This window comes from Sphaerodactylus townsendi, linkage group LG05 (genome assembly GCF_021028975.2).
Source record: "Sphaerodactylus townsendi isolate TG3544 linkage group LG05, MPM_Stown_v2.3, whole genome shotgun sequence".
In the NCBI taxonomy this organism is placed as follows: Eukaryota; Metazoa; Chordata; class Lepidosauria; order Squamata; family Sphaerodactylidae; genus Sphaerodactylus; species Sphaerodactylus townsendi.
In genome coordinates, this window is record NC_059429.1 from 93,258,325 (window position 1) to 93,278,651 (window position 20,327).

General features: G+C 40.9%; 1 protein-coding gene and 1 long non-coding RNA gene across 8 annotated transcripts in view; one reads left to right on the forward strand and one right to left on the reverse strand.

Moving 5' to 3' along the window:
- The window catches only part of LOC125432811, a 34,267-nt gene extending 29,142 nt beyond the window's left edge, over window positions 1–5,125 (reverse strand). The window contains exon 1 of the long non-coding RNA XR_007244549.1: window positions 4,915–5,125. This is a non-coding gene — a long non-coding RNA (uncharacterized LOC125432811). The remainder of the gene's footprint in view (window positions 1–4,914) is intronic.
- A 94-nt stretch (window positions 5,126–5,219) lies between these two features.
- CTTNBP2NL (CTTNBP2 N-terminal like) overlaps window positions 5,220–20,327 on the forward strand; it is a 34,524-nt gene continuing 19,416 nt past the window's right edge. Inside the window, exons 1-5 of one of the 7 annotated variants that reach the window (XM_048496776.1) lie at window positions 8,508–8,622; window positions 13,528–13,779; window positions 15,153–15,258; window positions 16,136–16,154; window positions 19,475–19,582. In XM_048496776.1, the coding sequence (XP_048352733.1) occupies window positions 19,484–19,582 (99 nt within the window). In that variant the 5' untranslated portion in view covers window positions 8,508–8,622; window positions 13,528–13,779; window positions 15,153–15,258; window positions 16,136–16,154; window positions 19,475–19,483. Of the gene's footprint in view, window positions 5,362–5,640; window positions 5,666–8,507; window positions 8,623–13,527; window positions 13,780–15,152; window positions 15,259–16,135; window positions 16,155–19,474; window positions 19,583–20,327 lie in introns of those variants that run through there. The other 6 variants (XM_048496781.1, XM_048496775.1, XM_048496777.1 and 3 more) reach the window with 6 other exon arrangements.

Here is a 20,327-nt window from a genome sequence, read left to right on the forward strand (position 1 = left end):
ACAAGTCGTCTCAAAAGAACCAGGAAAAAAATTTGGGGGGGGGAGCACACACACACAAAATTAAGTGAAAACTAAAGGCACAAAAACATTTGAGGAAATAAACTGGAATAAACTAAAGCGTAATGGGGCCAGAACCAACAGAAAAAAACATTAAGAAAAGCCCTGAGAAGATTTCTGTTAACTGCTCTTATTAACTTTTATAGCTCTTCGGAGAGAAAGTTTCATTACTTCTAGACAAAAAGCTACATATAGCAATAGCATGCTCCTATAATATATATGTTCCAATACTAAATAAGACTTTTAATTAAAACACTTTAAACATTAGAAGTGCTGGGAAATTGAATCATTACATACACACACACACACACATATATACATACATACATACACATACACACACACACACGCTATAAACTATACACACACATATATAGCATATATGCTATATATATGCTACTACAATTAAAACACAGCCACCCAAATAGCAAAGGTGATACAAAGCACTACATAAGATATGTTTATGTTCAGTACCAACAAATTGCTTCCAACTATGAAGTCTATGAATTAATGACTACCAAAATGTCCATATCATTAAGAGCCTGCTTCGGATTTGCAGGCTGTGGCTTCCTTGAGTGAGTCAATCCATCTCATCTTGGGTTATCCTCTTTCCCTGCTGCCTTCCAGGCAGTTGACAGATGCTTCTCAATACCTCAAGTTAGAAGACGATGACAAACTGGTTTTTATACTCCACTTACGTGTGAAGGTTGGATGAAGCCTTCAGACTTCACTGAAATGGTAAGACACATGTCACTACCTGGTGAAGACACACTATGGGTCTGGGGCAGAGGGAAGTGAGGAGGAGGCAAAACAACGTTTGCTCTAGCAACTCTGGAGCAGTGCTTAGAAAATGTCTCTCTTGAAGGCAAACAATACCCACTTGTGGGCTTGGGTCCAGGTTGCGTAAACAAGAGATGGAAGGATAGGACAGTTGAGTCTTTCAGGGGACTGATGGGTGTTTGGAGTGCTCTGAGAGCTGAAACATTCTCAGGCACTCCTCTGCCTATGCCAGTGGTGGCGAACCTATGGCACGGGTGCCAGAGGTGGCACTCAGAGCCCTCTCTGTGGGCACGCGCGCACAGAGTTCGTCATGTGGGGGGGAAATCACCCCCACACACACACACACATCTAGGCTGGCCTGGCCTGCTGGACTTGATGTGTGTGCACCTCAGCAAGCAGGGAGGACTTGGCTGGCAGGCCTGGTGCCTGTGCTCCAGGTAACTGCTGCCCAGGGGTGGGGCAAAGGTGGAAGAGATGCTAGAGAGGCACAGAGCGGCACATGTGGGACTTACTGGAGGCTATAGCAGGCTGGCCCCTGCTCAAGGGGGTTATTCAGGTTAAATTGCCGCATTGGCACTTTGCAATAACTGGGTTTTGGGTTGCAGTTTGGGCACTCGGTCTCAAAAAGGTTCGCCATCACTGGCCTATGCTGAAAGCTGTGCTATTCATAGCATGTTGACTCACATGCTTCACAAACTCCTTGCCTTTCTAAGAGGTAGGGAAGAAGAATTTTATCTTTGAGTCCTGCAGTAGTAATCTTGGACTCGGGGTGGTGGTGGTGATTTTCCTCACCACATACAACAATATATAGTTTCAAGACACAGGGAAAAAAACCTAGATATCATGTAGGGATGTCAATTTTTTTCTGCAATAGAGACACACAATTCTCCCAACTCAGTCTACTGAAGGGTCTTTATCTGTCTAACTTCAGTGTTTTGTAGTGTTAACATGCCATTCTACAGGTCCTTTTGTTTACACAACACTGTATGCCTTTTTCATTTCAGTGAATGTTGTCCACCGATTCTGGAAACCAAGAAGCGTGGTCCAGAAAGAATAACAGATGAGACCATCTTCTAGTTTCCATCTCCCATCGCAAGCTGGTCCTGAGCAGGTAATTCATCGGGCTATGGAATTACAAAGCAGTTTCCTATAATCCTATGCCGTTTTCTATGCAGAATATGTTAACACAACAAAATGCCAAATAAAGCAAATACAAGGCATTATGTTGATGCAATAAGACCTGTACAAGCAAACACCTGCCAAAAGGTTTGCAAACTTCCATAAGCATAAAATTTAAACATGAAACATGGAACTAGTAGACACAAGGGAAATATTTTGATCCTGCCACATTCTGGCCAGGTTCCTGCACTAACAGTAACATCCTCATCAGAGTAATACCACTCCAAGCCCTTTGGCTTAGACGGATGTTTAGGATTGCTTTGTCAGTATTTTCTGATTAACTGGGCACTGGCAGCTTTCATCTGAAAAGAAGAAAAAAGAATGCATACTATTTCACATGTTTCTGAAGAAATGCACAAGCTGCTATCAATAAAAATAGGGAACAAAATAGTTTGTTCTGCATCCTAATCTAGCTATGACTTAACTCATAAACAGTCAGTTTCAATGTGATGAAGGAAGCTGGCTTGTGCAAAAGCACGGTTTTCAAGCATGTGCTAGCTCCAACAGTAGTATAGCAAACCCCCATAAGGTCACTCACTGCCTTTTGTGAACTGGAAAAACTGCATCTTCAGCCTCTGACTTCTAACTGGAACTGACATATCTATTCAGAAATGAGCACAGAAGGTTCATGGTATTTTGCCAGTAAACTACTGTGGCAACAAACTCAAATGTATACATTTCCCTATTATTATTATTTTTGCGAGGGGGGGCATCGACTAGCATATACGGACCTAATACTCTTTTTTTCATGTGTAACATGTTCTAAGCATGCCTGCCACAAGGAAATCCCACTTGATTCAATGGGAAATCCCCAAATAGGCCAGTGTCATCTTCCATGTTTGTTTCAAGGTGAAAACTGCAGTGTGGGTTGAGACCAACACCCAGTTATGTCTTTACCCATTCAATGTGAGGAATCCACATTGGCCTCTTTAATTCTTGGTTTCTTGTTACCAAACAAAAGAGCTGTGTTTCTTGAATAGAAATTAATATACTCTAATATATAGGAGCAGCAGTGCCATAGGAGGTTAAGAGCTCGTGTATCTAATCTGGAGGAACCGGGTTTGATTCCCAGCTCTGCAGCCTGAGCTGTGGAGGCTTATCTGGGAAATTCAGATTAGCCTATATACTCCCACGCCAGCTGGGTGACCTTGGGCTAGTCACAGCTTCTTGGCGCTCTCTCAACCCCACCTACCTTTGTTGTTGTGAGGGGGGGAAGGACAAGGAGATTGTAAGCCCCTTTGAATCTCCTGCAGGAGAGAAAGGGGGGATATAAGTCCAAACTCCTCCTCCTCCTCCTCCTCTTCTTCTTCTCATCCATTTCCCATTTTCCGCATTCTTAGTACACACTGTCTCTCTAACCTGCTTTGCTACAGTGACAGTTTTTTAACATTAACTGCATTGTTTCACGATAACAGTTTTTAAAATTATAGGTATAAGTATTAAAGATCTTAATTATTATATTGTGTTCTCATTAAATTTATGCTTGGCCACATTTGATTGGTCAGCAGACCGAATCTGTTTTGATCAGTCAGATTTCCCAGCCAGAGGGATTGGAGAAATGCATCCTGTTCTTATAATCAAGATGGAAGTACATTGCAGGTTGCTTTTTTTTTTCAGATTTTGCCCTGGACCAAACATGCACAACCTGTAATTTACTTAGCCAAATCATTCATGGCAGTCTACCAAGAGCTCAATAATCCTTCAGTTGTTGCTACTGCCTGGCATCTGCAAATACAGAAGGGTTTCCATCAACTGGCATACTATGACACATGACTGGTGAATAGTCTGCTTAGTCACAAGCTATGAGTGCAGAAATGTGAAGGCTGGAAGGATTTAAATCATATTTAAAACAGAGGCAATTGTTTCAGCAAGTTCTACCTACCTCCACCAATCTCAGTATCAATTTGGGCTACACAGTAATGTTATCTTGATGAAGCATATTAACGTAGGATATTTTATACAGTACTTCCTAGAGAAATCTGGTTTTCAAGGGTTTATCTTGCCTGTGTCCCGCGCAGACCTTTATACATTCATACCAGCCAGTGAAAATCATCCTTGCTATTTATCTTCATTAATCAAAAAGAACACATTGAATATGGCTACTGCATGCGTGCGCACACACGCGCACAGTGAACATCTGGCGTTTTGCAGACCAAATAGAAAGGCTGTGTTCCATTGTTCCCTCCTAACCTTTTTGAATTTAAATCATATTAACATTTGGCAGTCCATGAAACAAAGCATTGCATTTGATAAGGATGTGATGACTTTGTTTACAAAGAAATGTGAGAAAGTCACATGCTACATCAGTTTCAAATTCTGGCAAACAATTGTAAGCATCACAAAGCAGTCTTTTAAAACGTGAATCAGGGACCAAAAGAATAAATACCCAGGCCCAGGGAAACGTGTGACAGAAATTAAGTTAACCTCTGATAGGGCAGCAATTGCCAGGGGGGTGGTGGAATACACTTGTACGGATGCAAATAGTTGCTACTTCTGTACCAATTATTTGATACTGGTTCTGCACTAGAGGCGGAAATCCTTGCAGAGTCATAGAGCTGACCAGAAAGTGATGCTAGTCTTTCCCTCCACATTTTGCAGATCAGATGCACGTCAGAAACGGATTTCTTTTTCATGCACGAGCCCAAGAATACTCGTGTTGATTTCCGCAATTGAAACAAAACAATCTTGCCGCCCCTTCAAAACTAAGCTTGGAATCCCAAACGTGCGACTTTGGAAATAAATCCAATCGAAATTGAATTGCTTCGGAATAAATACAGCTAGGGTTGATGCAGCAAATGTAGCGTGTCACAAACTTTGGTGTGCAATAGCACCGATGCCAGGTGCGGTCATTAAACCGTAACTTTGAGGCACCTTGAAAGCTGTAAAATTCACTGGTACCTGAGTTCACATCCCCAGGTTCAGACCCTTCCAAGTTCACGTTCTTGGTGAGAACTGAGAAACTCACAATACCCCTTTCGGGTGGGATTTCAAAGTCTTTCACAGGAAGTGACGTCTCAATCACAGCCACTCTCTGCCTACCTCAACCGCCGGGAACAAAAGGGACTTTCAAGCTCTGAGGCGCTCAGACGCTCTCTCGGCATTAGCCACCGGCCCCGGCACGGGATTGGCCAGGATGAGAAGTTGGGCCCCCGGCTCCCTGACTTTCCCCGCCCATTCCCGTGCCGATTGGCCAAGCGCCTCGGTCGTCTAGGCAGACGGTTGGTGGGCGGAGCTGTCAATCTTCAGCGGCCCGAGGAGGCTGGATGGAGAGAGGGGCCGAGCGGGGACACGGGTGGCTTCAGCGAAGGCGGCGACGGGAGTCGAGCGGGGAGCAGCTGCGGCCGGGTCGGTGGGAAGCGGCTACTGCCGTGGCGTGGGCGGCGCTGTCTGGGTTTCTCAGGGCGAGGGAATCCGCGGGGGGCGGAGGCGGATCAGGGCGCCGGCGAGAGGGGGGTGGGGGGATCTTACCTGCGGGCCCGTGGGAGGGGTGGGCGTTGGGACTGGGGCGGGGCCTCCTCGGCGCTTGGGCTTCGCTGGGGGTGGGCGGGGAGAGACGCTGCGGGCCAGAGGGAGGCGGCGGTCGGCTATTGTGGGGAAGGATGGCGGGGCTGAGGGGGTCGCAGGTCTGAGGGAGGCTTTGGAGGAGCAGGTAGGTAATAATGGGGCGGGGGGACCAGGTGGAAGAGAAAGGGGAGAGTTGGGGGTTTACTAGTGGTTGGGCGCCCCTGTGCCGACGTCCGGGAGGTGTTGAAAGTCCGTATCTCATTTCCAAATCGATGAACGGTACAGTTCGAGGTTTTTGTTTTTAGAGCAGGTGGGAAAGATGGTTACAGTTCCTTCAGCGTTATTTCTCAGGTGACGAATTCAAGGTGAATGTTTTCTGCCACTGAACCAGTTTGAAGTAGCGGGATATGCAACAAAAAGCAGATCAAAAATCAGATTGAAGCTGCAGTAAGACATGGAATTAGAAAATATTGACGGGGGGGGGGTGTAATAGCAGGGAGATAATGCGCATTTAATGTTTCGGGGCGGCAGCATGAGTATGAGGACGGTTCACAGGAAAGCAGTGGGATGTTACTGTTTCTTGTGTATTGGCCAAGTGCAGACCTGGTAAAACTTTTCATTAGAGGGTGGTTTCCTTGGCTGCCTGCAAATATAGGGAAGTATTTTGGATGCACAGGTCACTGGGCAGAGTAGAACTGCGAAATCTGTCGTAACTTACAAATAAAAATAATGAATGGAGCTGGGAACGCAACAGATGGAGGAGAGGATTTGATCACAGGAGTGTGATAAATGGAGACAGGATTTGATTATGTAACTCTGAAAGGAAAGCCCTGCCTGTTGTGTGGTTAATGGTGAGAACCAAATAGCGTGCTGCTCCTTATTCTTCAAACAAACTGTCAGAGACGTTGCTAAAGGTTTTCTTTTTCAAGATTAAATGGAAATCGAAGATCACTCTGGAGCTGCAATTTGCCAGGTCCATGCTAGCAAAAGTACTTTTGCACTTGAGGTCGTTGTTGAGAAACTGGTGCTCTGGGGGGTGGGGGGGTGGGAGTTGCTTTTGGTAAGGATTAAGTTGCATCTGCCTGACATAACAATACACCATTGATATCCATCAAAAAATAACTTTTTGATGGAATTTTATGCAATTAAGAATACATCAGTGTGACAAGTGTATGTGATGCTCTGACTCTGAAGTATTCATGTTATGTAAAAATGAGGTGAATAAAATTGATTTTTTTTCTTCAGGGAAAATTAAAAATAATTCTTCAGACATAATAACAGTATCTTTATTTTTTAAAATTCCAGCGTTAAAGTAAAAAAAATCTAAAATAAGTGTTAATATGTCATCTCGTAAAATCGGGTTTATGGCCCCTAATGTTAGGCTTTTCTTTGTAAAGAGATACTTGGAGGGGGTGATTTCATGAAAGGAACTGGTAAGTCACCATAGTGACATCCCATATAGGCTATTTTAACTATCTGATACCTACAATTAGTTCAATACTCTATCAAAGGACTAAAGGCACATTTCATGGAGAGCATTGATTTGTCTGCCATTGTTGTATGTTGCTTCTGAATGAGAGGTTGTGTTTCTAGGCTGGACAAAGGCAGTTACGGGACATATGAGAATGGGCTGATTAAATAAAATGGAACACTGAAGAGAGAAAACATGACTGCAGGTTGTGAATGAGACACTGTTTGGGGTCTGAACCACTGATCGAATCCACTTTTCCTCTGAAGTGACAACACTTACTGTTGCAAACTGACACTGTTGTGGGTAGAGGTGGAAGGTTTTCTGCAACCCAAACACACCCATATTGGTCCCCGACTTCAGGAGATAGAAAACAATAAAATCCTGTTTTGCAAGCTTCACTCAACTTAGAGCAATTTGGATCATTTTCAAAATGTTTGAATTATGACAAGTCATTTTAAATCCATATTTAAACCAACTTGTTCTTGATTATTTAAATTGCCTTTTAACTCAACCCTGTTTAGGAATATTAGGAAACTTTGCTAAAAGCTTATGATGGAAATAGTATTCTTGAGCCTATTGTAAAAATAATTATGTTTAACCTTTTAAAAAAATAAGTAAAGAGTATACTGTATTTAGTTTTTGAAGTCTAAGATGAATAGAAAGTAATAGCTTTTCAAAAAGTTTTTTTGTGTCATGTTCTCCAGCATCTCTGCTTTTTTGAAATTGGGGAGTTAGAGTTTTAGCTTGTAACTACTATATGGTATCTCTTATGTATGTTAAAGGTGTTCTCACTGGTTGTTCTAGCAGAACTTAGTAATTACCATGTCTGTTAGGTCTAAAGCTGATGGAAGTCTTATAAATGAAGACTGGAGTTCCAAAAGTACATAAAATGAATGTGTACCTTTTTTTCTGTAAACAAAGCTTATTTCAAAGCACAGAGATACTGCCATGTTTCTGGTTTTTTTCACTTGACACAGAGTGAAATGAAAAATCAGTGGCCATTTATGCATGCATTATCTATCCCATGGCTGTTTGTCTCGCAGTGGGGTGAAACATGTTTCATAAGCCACAGGAATTCTCTGATCTGAGGTGACTGCTGAAAAGGACAAAATGTATGCATAACTGAGAATCTAACCTGAAGGGAGTGTACTCAATATGAAGGCAATCACGAGTGTTTAAACGGTCAGTGATTTGAGCATCTAGAAGAATATTCTTAACCCTTTTATTATCCAATTGATTCATTTTTTTCTTAACTAAAATTAAATTAATGTATAGTAGCATTAATGCACACTATAAATGCAGATGATTTTACAGGAAAAATGAGAAGGAGCCAGTTGATTATTTTGTAATTCTAAATGTTTAAAGAGATGTTACACAGAATATAGGAGATGTTACAGTACTATAGTGCCATCCAATATCTCCCATTCCACCACCTCTGATATTGTCTTGGAACTTCAAACACTGTTTCCTGTCTCTGTCCTTTCCACATGTTTCTTCTCACTTTCAATGTTTTTGTTGTCTTTAGTTGGCTAGCCTTTAAATGGGATGAGGATTACCAAAAAGGACAGTGTGTGCCTGTTTCTGAAAACATGATGGTCAGACTTCTTAAGATGTTGCTTCACTCAATCTAAGTAAGAAATCCAAATCCATCTTGATTTTTTTATCAGAGAGACTGACCATAAATGCTGTAAAAATAAAGCAAGGGAGTATACTCCACTTAAAATGAAGAACAATTACTACTTTTGGGAAGTGTGCTTATTGTGCAGAAAGTTGTTTCTAGACTTAGAGTAATGTTTGTCACAGTCTTTTTGCAAGCAAGTGGAAGCTCTGATATTTACAAAGGAAACTTTCTATTCATGATCAGGAATACAGTTCTCTGGTCTTCTACATTAGCTGCCGAAAGAGGATGTTTCCTCCTCTATCTCTGAAGCTGGATGGCTTGAGCTTTTTCTATCCCAGTTTGTTTGGACTTGGCTGAAGAAAGAATTGCTCAACTAATTACCTAAATTTTCCCCTTGGTGCCAACTCCAAAGCAGTTACTAGGGATGAGAGGGTGTTGTGTGCTAAATGCTGGTGTCAATGCAGCCTAAGAATGTGGATTTGAATGGTCATCTGAATTTAGTGAAAGCAGTTTTGTCATCCTTGCTTATGTGGCTTCCTTCTGCCTTGTCCCTCTCTTTAAAACTCTACAAGGCCTTCTGACTTTCTTGTAGATTTTATGTTCTGCCATATAGAATAGCCTTGTTTCCATTTTTGTGGCAAAATAATAGATAGGAACTTTGCAGAGACTCTTCACTAACTCTAAAAGGCCATCCTTAAGCTACCCGCTTCAAGTATAGAGTAAGTATGCAAAGAAAAGTCCTAAGGCTCATTTACACCCTGGCATAAAAAGTTCTCACCCGTGGAGTAGATAATCAGAATCCCAAGAGTGTGTTGGGGTGGGGTGTGAATGGGAAATTAGTGTTGAGAAGGAAAGTGGAGCTGACTTCTTCAGGTTGGATTTTAAACAAACTAAAGCAGCAGAAACTTAGGCTTCTGCATAGTGTAGCAAGAAGGGCTGTGTGTGCTGGGGGTGGGTTCTCCATATGGAAATGTATAACCCAGTCATATGATCCAATGACTTTTTTTATGGAGAGTCTTTGCCTTTGATAGCTGTAATATGAGTAAAAAATTCAGCCAGGTTACTTCTGTCCGCCATTTTGTGCTAAAGAAATCTGTCTGCTTCCAGTTGCACAACAGTTAAGACCTAGGATGAAACATCAATCCAACATGGTGGTGAGAAGGGTAAATAGTGCAGGTTTGATTTGGAGAACTGATGAGAGCATTGTAGTGGGAACTAAGCCACTGTGGTACTTCTCATTTGTTAAAGAACAAATGCACATCGTTTCTACACAGAGAAACCCCTTGTTCAAACATTCCCTCCCAAGTCTCTTAGTTCCTGAAATTCAACCAGAGGTAGCCGGGAGAAATAGTGCCCAGAGCAAAATGGCGCCCCCGCGCCTCATGGTAGCTACACCCCCCTGTACCCCACTTACCTATGTCAGTAGCAATCTCGGGCAGCCTGGTGGGCGGGGCTGAGGGGGTGCTCAGCTGCAGCCTCTGCTGGGCCAAAGGGCACCCTACTGCGGCCTGGCGGCGTGGAGTGTGGGGGCAATTTTGCAACCCCTTCCCCGCAGGTGCCATCTCCTCCTCAGCCACGCTGACTTGGATGAGCCAAATCGCCGTGGGGGAGGCATGGGGGTGGCCGCAAAATCACACATACCCCACATGGCACATCCCTCCTTCCCCGCACCAACGCAGGTGCCAAGTTGGCATGGGGAAGGAGGGGTGTGCGGGGGCATTTTTGCACACACACCCCACGTGTAAGGATGCTGTGCTCCCGGGGACATATGACCCTACATCTCCCTGTAGGTGCTCAACCCTTGAATTCAACTGTGTACAATTTGCCCTTCAGTGATTGTTCTTGTTTTTCTTGTCCCCCAAATAGAACTCCCCAATAGTTTTTTAAATCTTTCAAAGGATTCTTTGGATTATTGCAGTGCTTCAATTCTGTTATTGCTGAATGTAAATTTGAATTGATGACCTTATGAACCAATTACCGTATATACTCGTGTATAAGTCGACCCGCATATAAGTCGAGACACCTAATTTTACCACAAACTGGGAAAACTTATTGACTCGCGTATAAGTCGAGAGTGAGAAATGCAGCAGCTGCTGGTAAATTTCAAAAATAAAAATAGATGCCAATAAAATTACATCAATTGAGGCATCAGTAGGTTAAATGTTTTTGAATATTTATTTCAAAGAAAAACAGTAAACTGGCTCTGTAAGTGGAAAAGAGGGTCAACAAGAACAATATGGTATCAACAATAACTTTAAAAGTACAAAAACCTTAGCTCAATCAGCAACCAAGCTAAAACACAAGAGTTAAAATCCTTCAAAACTGGATTCCTCATCATCATCTGTATGTCCAAATGTAACTCAACTTAGATTTTAAGAGGGATATTATCAGAAATGAAAAATCTACTATTAGCTTCCATTGTAAACAATGGGGGATGGGGCATCCCCTTTGGGGGTCAATAACTTTGGATCCCCTGACCCAAACTTCATCAAACCTGGCTGGTATCATAAAGAGACTCTCCTGATAAGACCAGCCAGGTTTGGTTTAATTTCAGAGGATCCAGTTATAGGCTTTTCCTCAAGATACCCCATCTACTAATAGCTCCCATTGAAAACAATGGGAATGGGGCCTCCTTTGGGGGTCCGCTTTGGACCCTGAACCAAACTTTACCAAACTCGGCTGGTGTCATCAGGAGAGACTTCTAAGGGTACCCTGAAATTTTGGTGCCGCTAGCATAAAAACTGCTCCCCCTGCTTGCCTTGACAAAGTAAAACACACACAAAAAATTTAAAGACCCGCATATAAGTCGAGGCGAGCTTTTTCAGCATTAAAAATGTGCTGAAAAATTCGACTTATACATGAGTATATACGGTATGGTTTGACAAATAATTCAGGGAGCTGCTCTGCAGCACCAGTTCTTTTTTTTAAAAAAATATTCTGATTCTTTCAAACTGCACAAGCTGGCCTCTGTTTATGATATTAACAAATTAATGTTTGGTTTCTTTAAGAACAGCCCCTGATTCATAGGCCTGATAGATATTCTGAATATTGAAAGCCTTCTCTGTAATGAACAGAGTGCTGGCTTAAATTTGCTAGTTTTCATCATTGCTTTCTAATTCTTAGAATAGTGCTGGAAACAAAAAGGCAAAGTGCCAGAGTCTTGGTGACAGAATAAAGGAAAGAGCCAGAATACATCTGATTACTGTTCAGATGTTTAACTACCTCTCCTAGCTTTGGAGTTCAAGACATGAAAGCACAAAATTCTTTTCTCTTAAATCTGAAGTAAAGCTCTCATGAGTAATGAAGCAATTGTGCACACTAATCTTTATAAAAGTGGGAAATGGTGAACACTTCTTGATTAAATGTGCTTAGCAATTTAAAAATCCTTGTTAGAGTAAGTGCATACATTCTGATGAGTTAGAATCACTTAAGTACACACAAATTTATTTTCTAATTTGAGAGAGCAATTCTTGCACAAGATTATTGTAACCTTTTCAGAGAGCAGGCTGTGATTATGGAATGGGTGTCAGTGGGGGAGTTGCTTTTTCTCAAGCAGAGATGTTCTTGACTTGCATTTTAAGGATTTGATTTTAAGGGTTGAGAGGCAGTGTACAGTCATAAAAACAGACATGTGACTCAGGATAAGGAGAAAGCCATCAATTTCATCTGCAATTCTGTGTCAAGTTTCTTGAAAGTAAACTTCAGTGAAGTTAGTGAGGAGTAGTAGTGATTTATTGTCAGCCATAGGCCATCACAATTTCAAAAATGCATCTTAAAATCCTAAATTAATAATTATACCAAATGTAACAATAGAAAATCATAAAATCCACACATTTCAGTTTAGCTTTAACATTTTGATTTGCAACTGATGTCCTCCTTAAAATAGTAACTGAAAAAGTGGCCATCTTAACAGTGACCGTAGGGAAAACATCTGCCAAGAGAAAACACAACTTGTCATCCTTCAGACCATTAATTTCAGATAAAATATGATTGAGGTATTTATTATTAGCATTTTTAAATTTATATACTGCACCTCCCCCAAAGGGCTCGTTACCTCGCATGTTGTCGTAAAAGGGGCAAAGTAGGATATATGGCTAGACCTTCTGGCTGGCCAAAGTTACTGGGCATAATGTCTGAGTAAATATGGTTAAGATTCATTAGTTAGAGGCCAATCCAGGGGGATCAGTGGATGTACCTCTGGAGCTGGTGCACAGGTGCCCATCCTCCCGCTACAGGGGACAAATGTGCTGCCAGAGGGGGCAGATGCACAGGTTCCCAGGAACCATGCAGCTTCATGGCACCTGACCTCAAAAGTAGCTGCCATATCCCAGCCCTGCTGGTGTTTCTGGGGGTGTTGCTTGAGTGGTCCCGGGAGTGGAGCCAACCTTAGTCGGCTTCCACCTGGGATTTGGGACTGGTAACATGGCCATTCCTCAGACATACGCCACCCTTTTGGGTGGCATAAGTCCATTGAGGCCAATGGAGGGCTTTCTGGTGGCCCTTCCCATGCTGCTGCAAAGCTCTGGAGGCAGCAAGGTGGGGCTGCTGTGGTGCCATTTCTGCCTGCAGCTCTGCCTGGCTGAAATTCACAGCCTGCTTTAGAATGGCCAATCTGCAACTGCTATCCACAAGTGAGTGGTAGAATGCAGTTTTGATTATTTTCTTTTAATAATAGTCTAGCAGGAGAAACTAGCTTGATTGGGGCGGGGAGTCTCAAGACAGTAGTTGCATTAAGTTAATATTACTCTTGTAAACCTCTCTAGTTTCTAGATATTTGGAGTATATATCACAAAGAAGCAATATGTACACTGCAGTGTTTACACCTAGTACTTGAGATTTTATGGTGTCAAAAAATCTGCTGAAAATTCTAATGCTACGTGGATGCATGCCTCATTTAAATCTATTGTTTTTGCAGTAACAGGCACATGTGTTGTTATAGTGCACTGGAGGACAGGAAATACATCCAATAATTACAGGAAAACACTGGCCCCTGAGCATTGTAGTCTGTTTTAAGGAAACAGCACCAGACATTTCAAGCTAAGTGGGAAGACTGTGTGTTGGTGGGATCCAAGCAGCTTTTCTACTGATAAACAACAGATTCAAGATTGCTTTTTGACTACCCAAAATATGCTACAGATCATGGGAGCTGCCTGAACAAAGTGATGTGGTATGGAGTGTAGTTTTACCTTACAATATTGGCTGCAGACTTAAGAAGGCTGTCTTATGACTGAGACACAATACAACCTTGCTATAGTAGAATTAGGCACTTATTGGCACAATGTTACAATCTCTTGTTGAGGATTTGACCCAGGTGCCATTGGAATTATTTTTTCACCAATTTTTTACAGCCAATTTACCTCAGTCATAAAGTGTATAATAATCAATAACTAGATCAGATATTTTACCTTGGACCACTGAGGAAGGCCATTTGGTGGAAACATATTTGGTTCTGAAAATTGTTTTATATTTGTATTATTTTTGATATAATATTATTTATGTACAATACTATATTTCTAATGTAGGCTATTATGGGCCCTAAATATATGTTGATCATTTTAATCTGATATTTCATGTTTTTATAATGTTATAATTAGCATCCCTTTGTTTTTCTTGACCTTTTAGATACTTAATTCTATTGCTATAGGGTTAAGTTTTCTTCCCTTCTTTGTTTGCACTGTATTGAATAAGCCTTTAGAAGTGCTACAATCACAGTTCCTTCTGTATGGGCTGTTTTTGATCAGTGCTTTTTTCTGAAACTCTGTTATCTGTGCATTACATATAAGGTAGTCCGTTTTCTGGTTGACATTTTAGTTTGCATTTCATCTGTAGATATTTTCATAACTTCATAGCACATAGTTGCTGGCATGAGCTAGATTTTGAACACATTTGTGTACTGATGCTAGTAATTATAATACGATGTTCTGTCACTCATGTTTTTGCAAAGTATGGCATTTTATTACAGACAGAAGAACTTAGAATGGTTTGAAGTGAAGGCCATGTTCAGTAGATAGTAATATCATATTACTATACCTATAAAAGTTAACATTTAGTTTTGTTATTAGAAACATATGTTAATAACATTATCAGATTATAACATTATCAGTGCAGTTCCCCCTCGCTCTGGCCCTGTTGGATTGTATTCATATTTGATCTTTCTGGCAAATTTGGAGAAATATTGCTGTTGGTACAGATGCACCTCCAATTTGTTTTTACATGAGCAATATATAGGCGAAGAACAGTTTTTTTGAAAAAAATAATGTATTCTTTAGGTAATTTTTAATCAGAGGTTCACCTCTTTGGCTTAGCTCAGGGGTAGGGAACCTGCGGCTCTCCAGATGTTCAGGAACTACAATTCCCATCAGCCTCTGTCAGCATGGCCAATTGGCCATGCTGACAGAGGCTGATGGGAATTGTAGTTCCTGAACATCTGGAGAGCCGCAGGTTCCCTACCCCTGGCTTAGTTAAATAGCTAGTGAGACTGGACTTTTTCACTTCCTACTTCACAAATATGATGTATGCTTCTTCATACCTTCTACCCAGCAAAAATGTTTCTAAAGCATTTTTGTAAAGGGAAGAGCACCATATGGACACTGTAGAAGGAGGAAGGCAACCACTTCCCTCCAGCCTGTGCTAGCAGAAGATGCAGGTGAATATCATTTTGATACCTTCAGTCTCCTCATATTGCAAATGGCTTCTGCTTTTTCTAAATGCAGGCGGAACTAGAATACTTAAGATGTACTCTGAGTGGATGAAAATTAGTTATGAAACATCTGCATGTTTGTTTTTGAGTTTAAATTTCCTGTTTATGTTTCATTAATGGTTGAACAGTTTTCATAAATGCCTCTGGAGTCATCGGAATGTTAATTCTTGTCTGTATGTATGTGTTGAAAGACAGTACTTTTACAGCAGCCTATTGTGCTTTATTGGAAGTGGTAGAAGTTAACATACTTTCCAAACTTAAACTATACCATGATGGTGGTTGTTTTCTTAGGAAAACACAACTTGCCTATATAACAAGATTTCCATAGAACATAATAAAGGTTTCAGCCTTATCTATCCTTAATTGGTTGTAGTTTTATTAAAGACAGAGAGACTTACTTGTGAATAATGATATGTTGGATTGCACTATACTTTGCAACTTCTTTCACCTGTAAGAGTTATTCTGCAAATCCATGGACTTATGTAAATTACTTTCCTTTGGTCAATTTGTGCTGGCTTTGAAACCTGGCAGACTATTCTACAAAAATAATGTTTCTTTAGTTGCTAGTGAAGGTATGACATTTGTTAGGGTAAGAACTGAAACAGGAATGCTGCAGTTAGTCAGTTTCTAGGAGGTAGACAGCAGTAAGGAAGAAATGATGCTCCAAAGGATTGGAAGATGGGCTTGAGGAGGAAGATAGTGGGCAAAATCTAAAATTAACTTGTGGATGGCCAAGATTGCAAGGATGAATAATTATCATTTTTTTTCTCTGTGTCTCCCCCACCTCTCGTTCTCTTGGCCATTTTTGTTCTATCTCCCACAGGAAACTTCTGCTTATTTGGGTGAGCCTATTTCCTTTGGCTTGCAAGATTTTTGTTTTGCTTTTGTTGTTCCTTCTACAGTTCTGAATGTCTGGCTTAGAACTATTGTGCTGCTTCCTTGTGGTAATAATTAGCATCACCTTTTTAAACCCTGAAATTTCAGGGTGGCACTGAATGCCTGGCAATGGCATGGAGGTTAAAACTATGATAAATCCCATGGGTATATTATTTGGGGAAGTGATACTCACTAGTATGCAAATATGGTTCTTCCACAGTTTGCCCTTTATTTGACAATATCTAAAATCATAAAAGTGTCTCCTCTGTGTGATGCAGACATACTCTTAAGTGCAGGAAGTGGCTGTCATGTACAATGCAGAATACAGTTTCCCTGTGTGGAAATGTCTGGTAGATTTTAGATATGTGTGCTAAAATATGTGCAGTATCAGGCCATATTCGACTAAGCAGAGCTCACAACTTCTCTGCAGGCATACACTTTTTGTATAGATGGACAAAAGCACACTTCTAATCTTCAGCAGTAACACTTAAATGGTTCTAACTAAAATAAGGTCTTTATTATAACCCTTATAAATAAATAACCCTTTGACTCCATCGTTGTTCACATTATATAAAATGATGGCATTCAAAAGCTTGTTAATGCTGCTGGGAAGTTACCGGTATATACCGTGTTTCCCCGAAAATAAGACAGTGTCTTATATTAATTTTTGCTCCCAAAGATGCGCTATGTCTTATTTTCAGAGGATGTCTTATTTTTCTGTGTTCTGTTCGTCGGGCATGCTTCCAAACAAAAACTTTGCTATGTCTTATTTTCGGGGGATGCCTTATATTTCGCACTTCAGCAAAACCTCTACTGTGTCTTATTTTCAGGGGATGTCTTATATTCAGGGAAACTGGGTACATTTACACTTTTAATATATCAAGGAAGGGTTTCTGTAAAGAGGAAAGAAAGTATCATGTATGTCTGTGCTGTCTTAGAGCAACATACTTCTTCCGTTGTTGTGCTGGCACCAATTTAGCTGTGTCTGGGCTTGTTGGAAATTATGAAACCAGACATTTATGAGCTTTCCAAGCCATGTAAATTTCCTCTAGACAGTCACCTTATTTATCTGCAGCACTGAACATGCTTAACTGTGATGACAGTTGTAATGACTATTTACATCAGATTCCAGAACAGCCACAGTCTGAAAGAGCCATAGTTTAATCTGCAATGAAATCAGCAGGGTCTTTTCTTTGAAATCTTTAATGCTCATGCTGAAAAACCTAACATGTTACAACAAACAATTTGTAGCAATCTTCAAGAGACCACATTCCCCAGTGAATATGAAGGAACTCAGTAGAATTCCACCTTTTTTAAACATTTCTCATGAAGCATCTTGTCAGTAGAACAGTCCTCATAGAAGTATTGTTCCTTAAAACTGGAGGTGTTTTCATTCATTCAAATATCTTACAAAGTAGTAGCCTTTTGTAGCCTTTTGAATGCACTGAGCCAAGAAAGATTTATTATCTAGGAGAGCAAAGTGTTCTGTTTTTCAGACATCAAAATATCTACTGCAGTTCATGAGCATAATCTCTTAATATTGATGAACTAAAATTAGCAAGGCTTATGGTGAAGGCTAAATTTAGGCAGCACTGGTGTTTTGAAGCTGTACATTTACAGTGCAATGATTCCTAAAATGTAGGATTTCAAACTCGCTTGGTAAAATAGGAACATGATTTATCATGATTCTGATGTAACTGAAAGCCTTGGAATAGGGTTACTGAAATATTTTAGGTTTGTTAAGGTAATCAATGAAATTAGAATAATTTTTTCTCTGTATTTCTGCTAGATTGTAGCTATAGCCTTCCAAACACTTTATTCAGACTTATGTGCAAGAAAGTTCTTATTGGGGCGGTTTAGTTTTCTGATCCAGATAAAAAATGCACCCTAATTTTACAATATACACTCTTATAACCACCATGGTATATGGTTAAAAGTGGTGAATCCTAATCTTGAGAACCAGTTTGATTCTGCATTCCTTCACATGAGTGGTGGACTCTTATCTGGTGAATTGGATTCCCCCCCCCCCCCCCCGCGCTCCTATACATGAAGCCTGTTGGGTGACCCTGGGCCAGTACTCAGATAACTCTCTCAGTCCTACCTTCCACACACGGTGTCTGTTGTGAGAAGAGGAAGGGAAGGAGTTTGTAAGCCGTTTTGATACTTCTTTCAGAAGAGAAATCCAAGTATTCTCTTTTTCTTCATTGTTAGCTTGGCTGTTTTTACTCAGTTACTATAAGGGTGCAGTGTTAGTACTTGTATTATACCCAGGTCATCTGTGAGAGGTATATAGCTCTTTTGTTAATATTAATGGTGGCCATACCTGGATGGCCCAGGCCATCCTGACCTTGGAAGCCAAGCAGGGTCAGCCCTAGTTGGTATTTGGATGAGAGACCATCAAGGAATATGAGGATTGTTATGCAGAGGAAGGCAGTGACAAACCACTTCTGAATGTCTCTTGTCTTGAAAACCCCATAAGGGGACGCCATAGATCAGCTGCAACTTGATGACTCTTCACACATACACGTGTATACAAGATAGTGGCCTTAAAAAAGAGCCATTTGATGCTATGTGTGTTTTAGTAGTTCAGCTTGTTGTCCGAAAAGTTGGAAGCCTGAGCCTTACAGGTTGTAGATATTTTATTATATTATACATATAGCCATTATGGTTGCTGTAGTAGTTAAACTTTAGAGGAATAACCGTATTAAACTTGCAGTGAAAACAACAACAGTATTGTGGCACCTTAAAACATCTGTATGTGCTCACAGAGAAACACAAGTATTGCAAATATAAACCAGGGGGTGGGAGATATAGATTATATATTGCTACAGAATGAGACCAAAAGACCTAGCAGTGCAAGAGGTAGAATACAAATATAAATAAGAACATATGAGTGTACAGACACATTTAAGCTGCCTGTCAAGGTCAGCCATACCTACTTGCAGCAGCTCTCTGGGGTCTCGTATATATGGTTTTTTTTTTATATCACCTGCTGCCTGAACTGGAGATGACAGGTTTTGAACCTGGGACTTTCTGCATTGCAGTGTTACTGAGCAAGACCCCCTTGTCAAGATACAGACAAAAGAGCAAATAATCCAGTCTGATTAGGCAGGACCCATTCTCAGATGGTAATCAACTGGCAGCACAAGATGAAAACAGTTACTTTTTATAATGAGTTGTTCCCTGGCCCTGTTGAGCTCAGACAAAATCTTGTTAAATCTATCTATGTGTACGCTCACGCTGTGCCTATGCTGCATGTGTTTAACTAGTCCACTTACTTTTCCAGGTGTTCAAGATGAATCTGGAAAAGCTCAGCAAACCTGAACTATTGACGCTATTTAGCATTCTTGAAGGAGAACTAGAAGCCCGAGATCTTGTCATAGAAGCCTTGAAGGTATGCTATACCAGAATGGAACTGAAGTGCTACAGTGCTGTTTCGGGTGTTGTCCTGTTTCTAGCTGAAAATAATATTTAAAAATAATTACTAAATGTACTGTTTACAGTTTGGATTTTTTTTCCAGTAATATCACTGCAAATGCTGTGTATTAGTCTACATTTTAGTATTCTTTGTCAAAAGCTGAGTTCAGGTATGAACAGCTCTGCGGCTGAACATTTTGGATGTTATAAATGTTAGTATCATTTCTAAATCAGAACTGTACCTTATCAGAATGATGGGACTTGAACTTCTTGTTCTAGCTGTCATGTTTCAGCATGTTTCTGTAAAGAGATCCTGAGGAACAGCATCTGTACTGCTTTTAGTGAGCTAGAAGAGTGAGCCAGATTCTTCTTCTGGGTTCTTAACCAACCCAGTTACCTTTTGTCAGTCAGTGCAACATTCTTACCTTGTGCAGTGTTTGACTATAACCAGAAGGTGTATGGGCATGGGTTCATTACTACATCTTACCTTTGTGTGTGGTGGGGGGAGGGGCAGGGAAAAGAGGAGACCAGATATTTCATCTCATTATATTTAATCCATCCCTCCATGGTTGCCCGATTCTAGGTGGGGCCTGGAGATATTATGGAATTACAAGTGACCTCCAAAATGCAGAAAGCCATTCCCCTGAAGCAAATTGTTTCTTTGGGTGGACTCTATGGTATTGTACCCAACTGAGTACTCTGCCTTCTCCAGACACCATCTC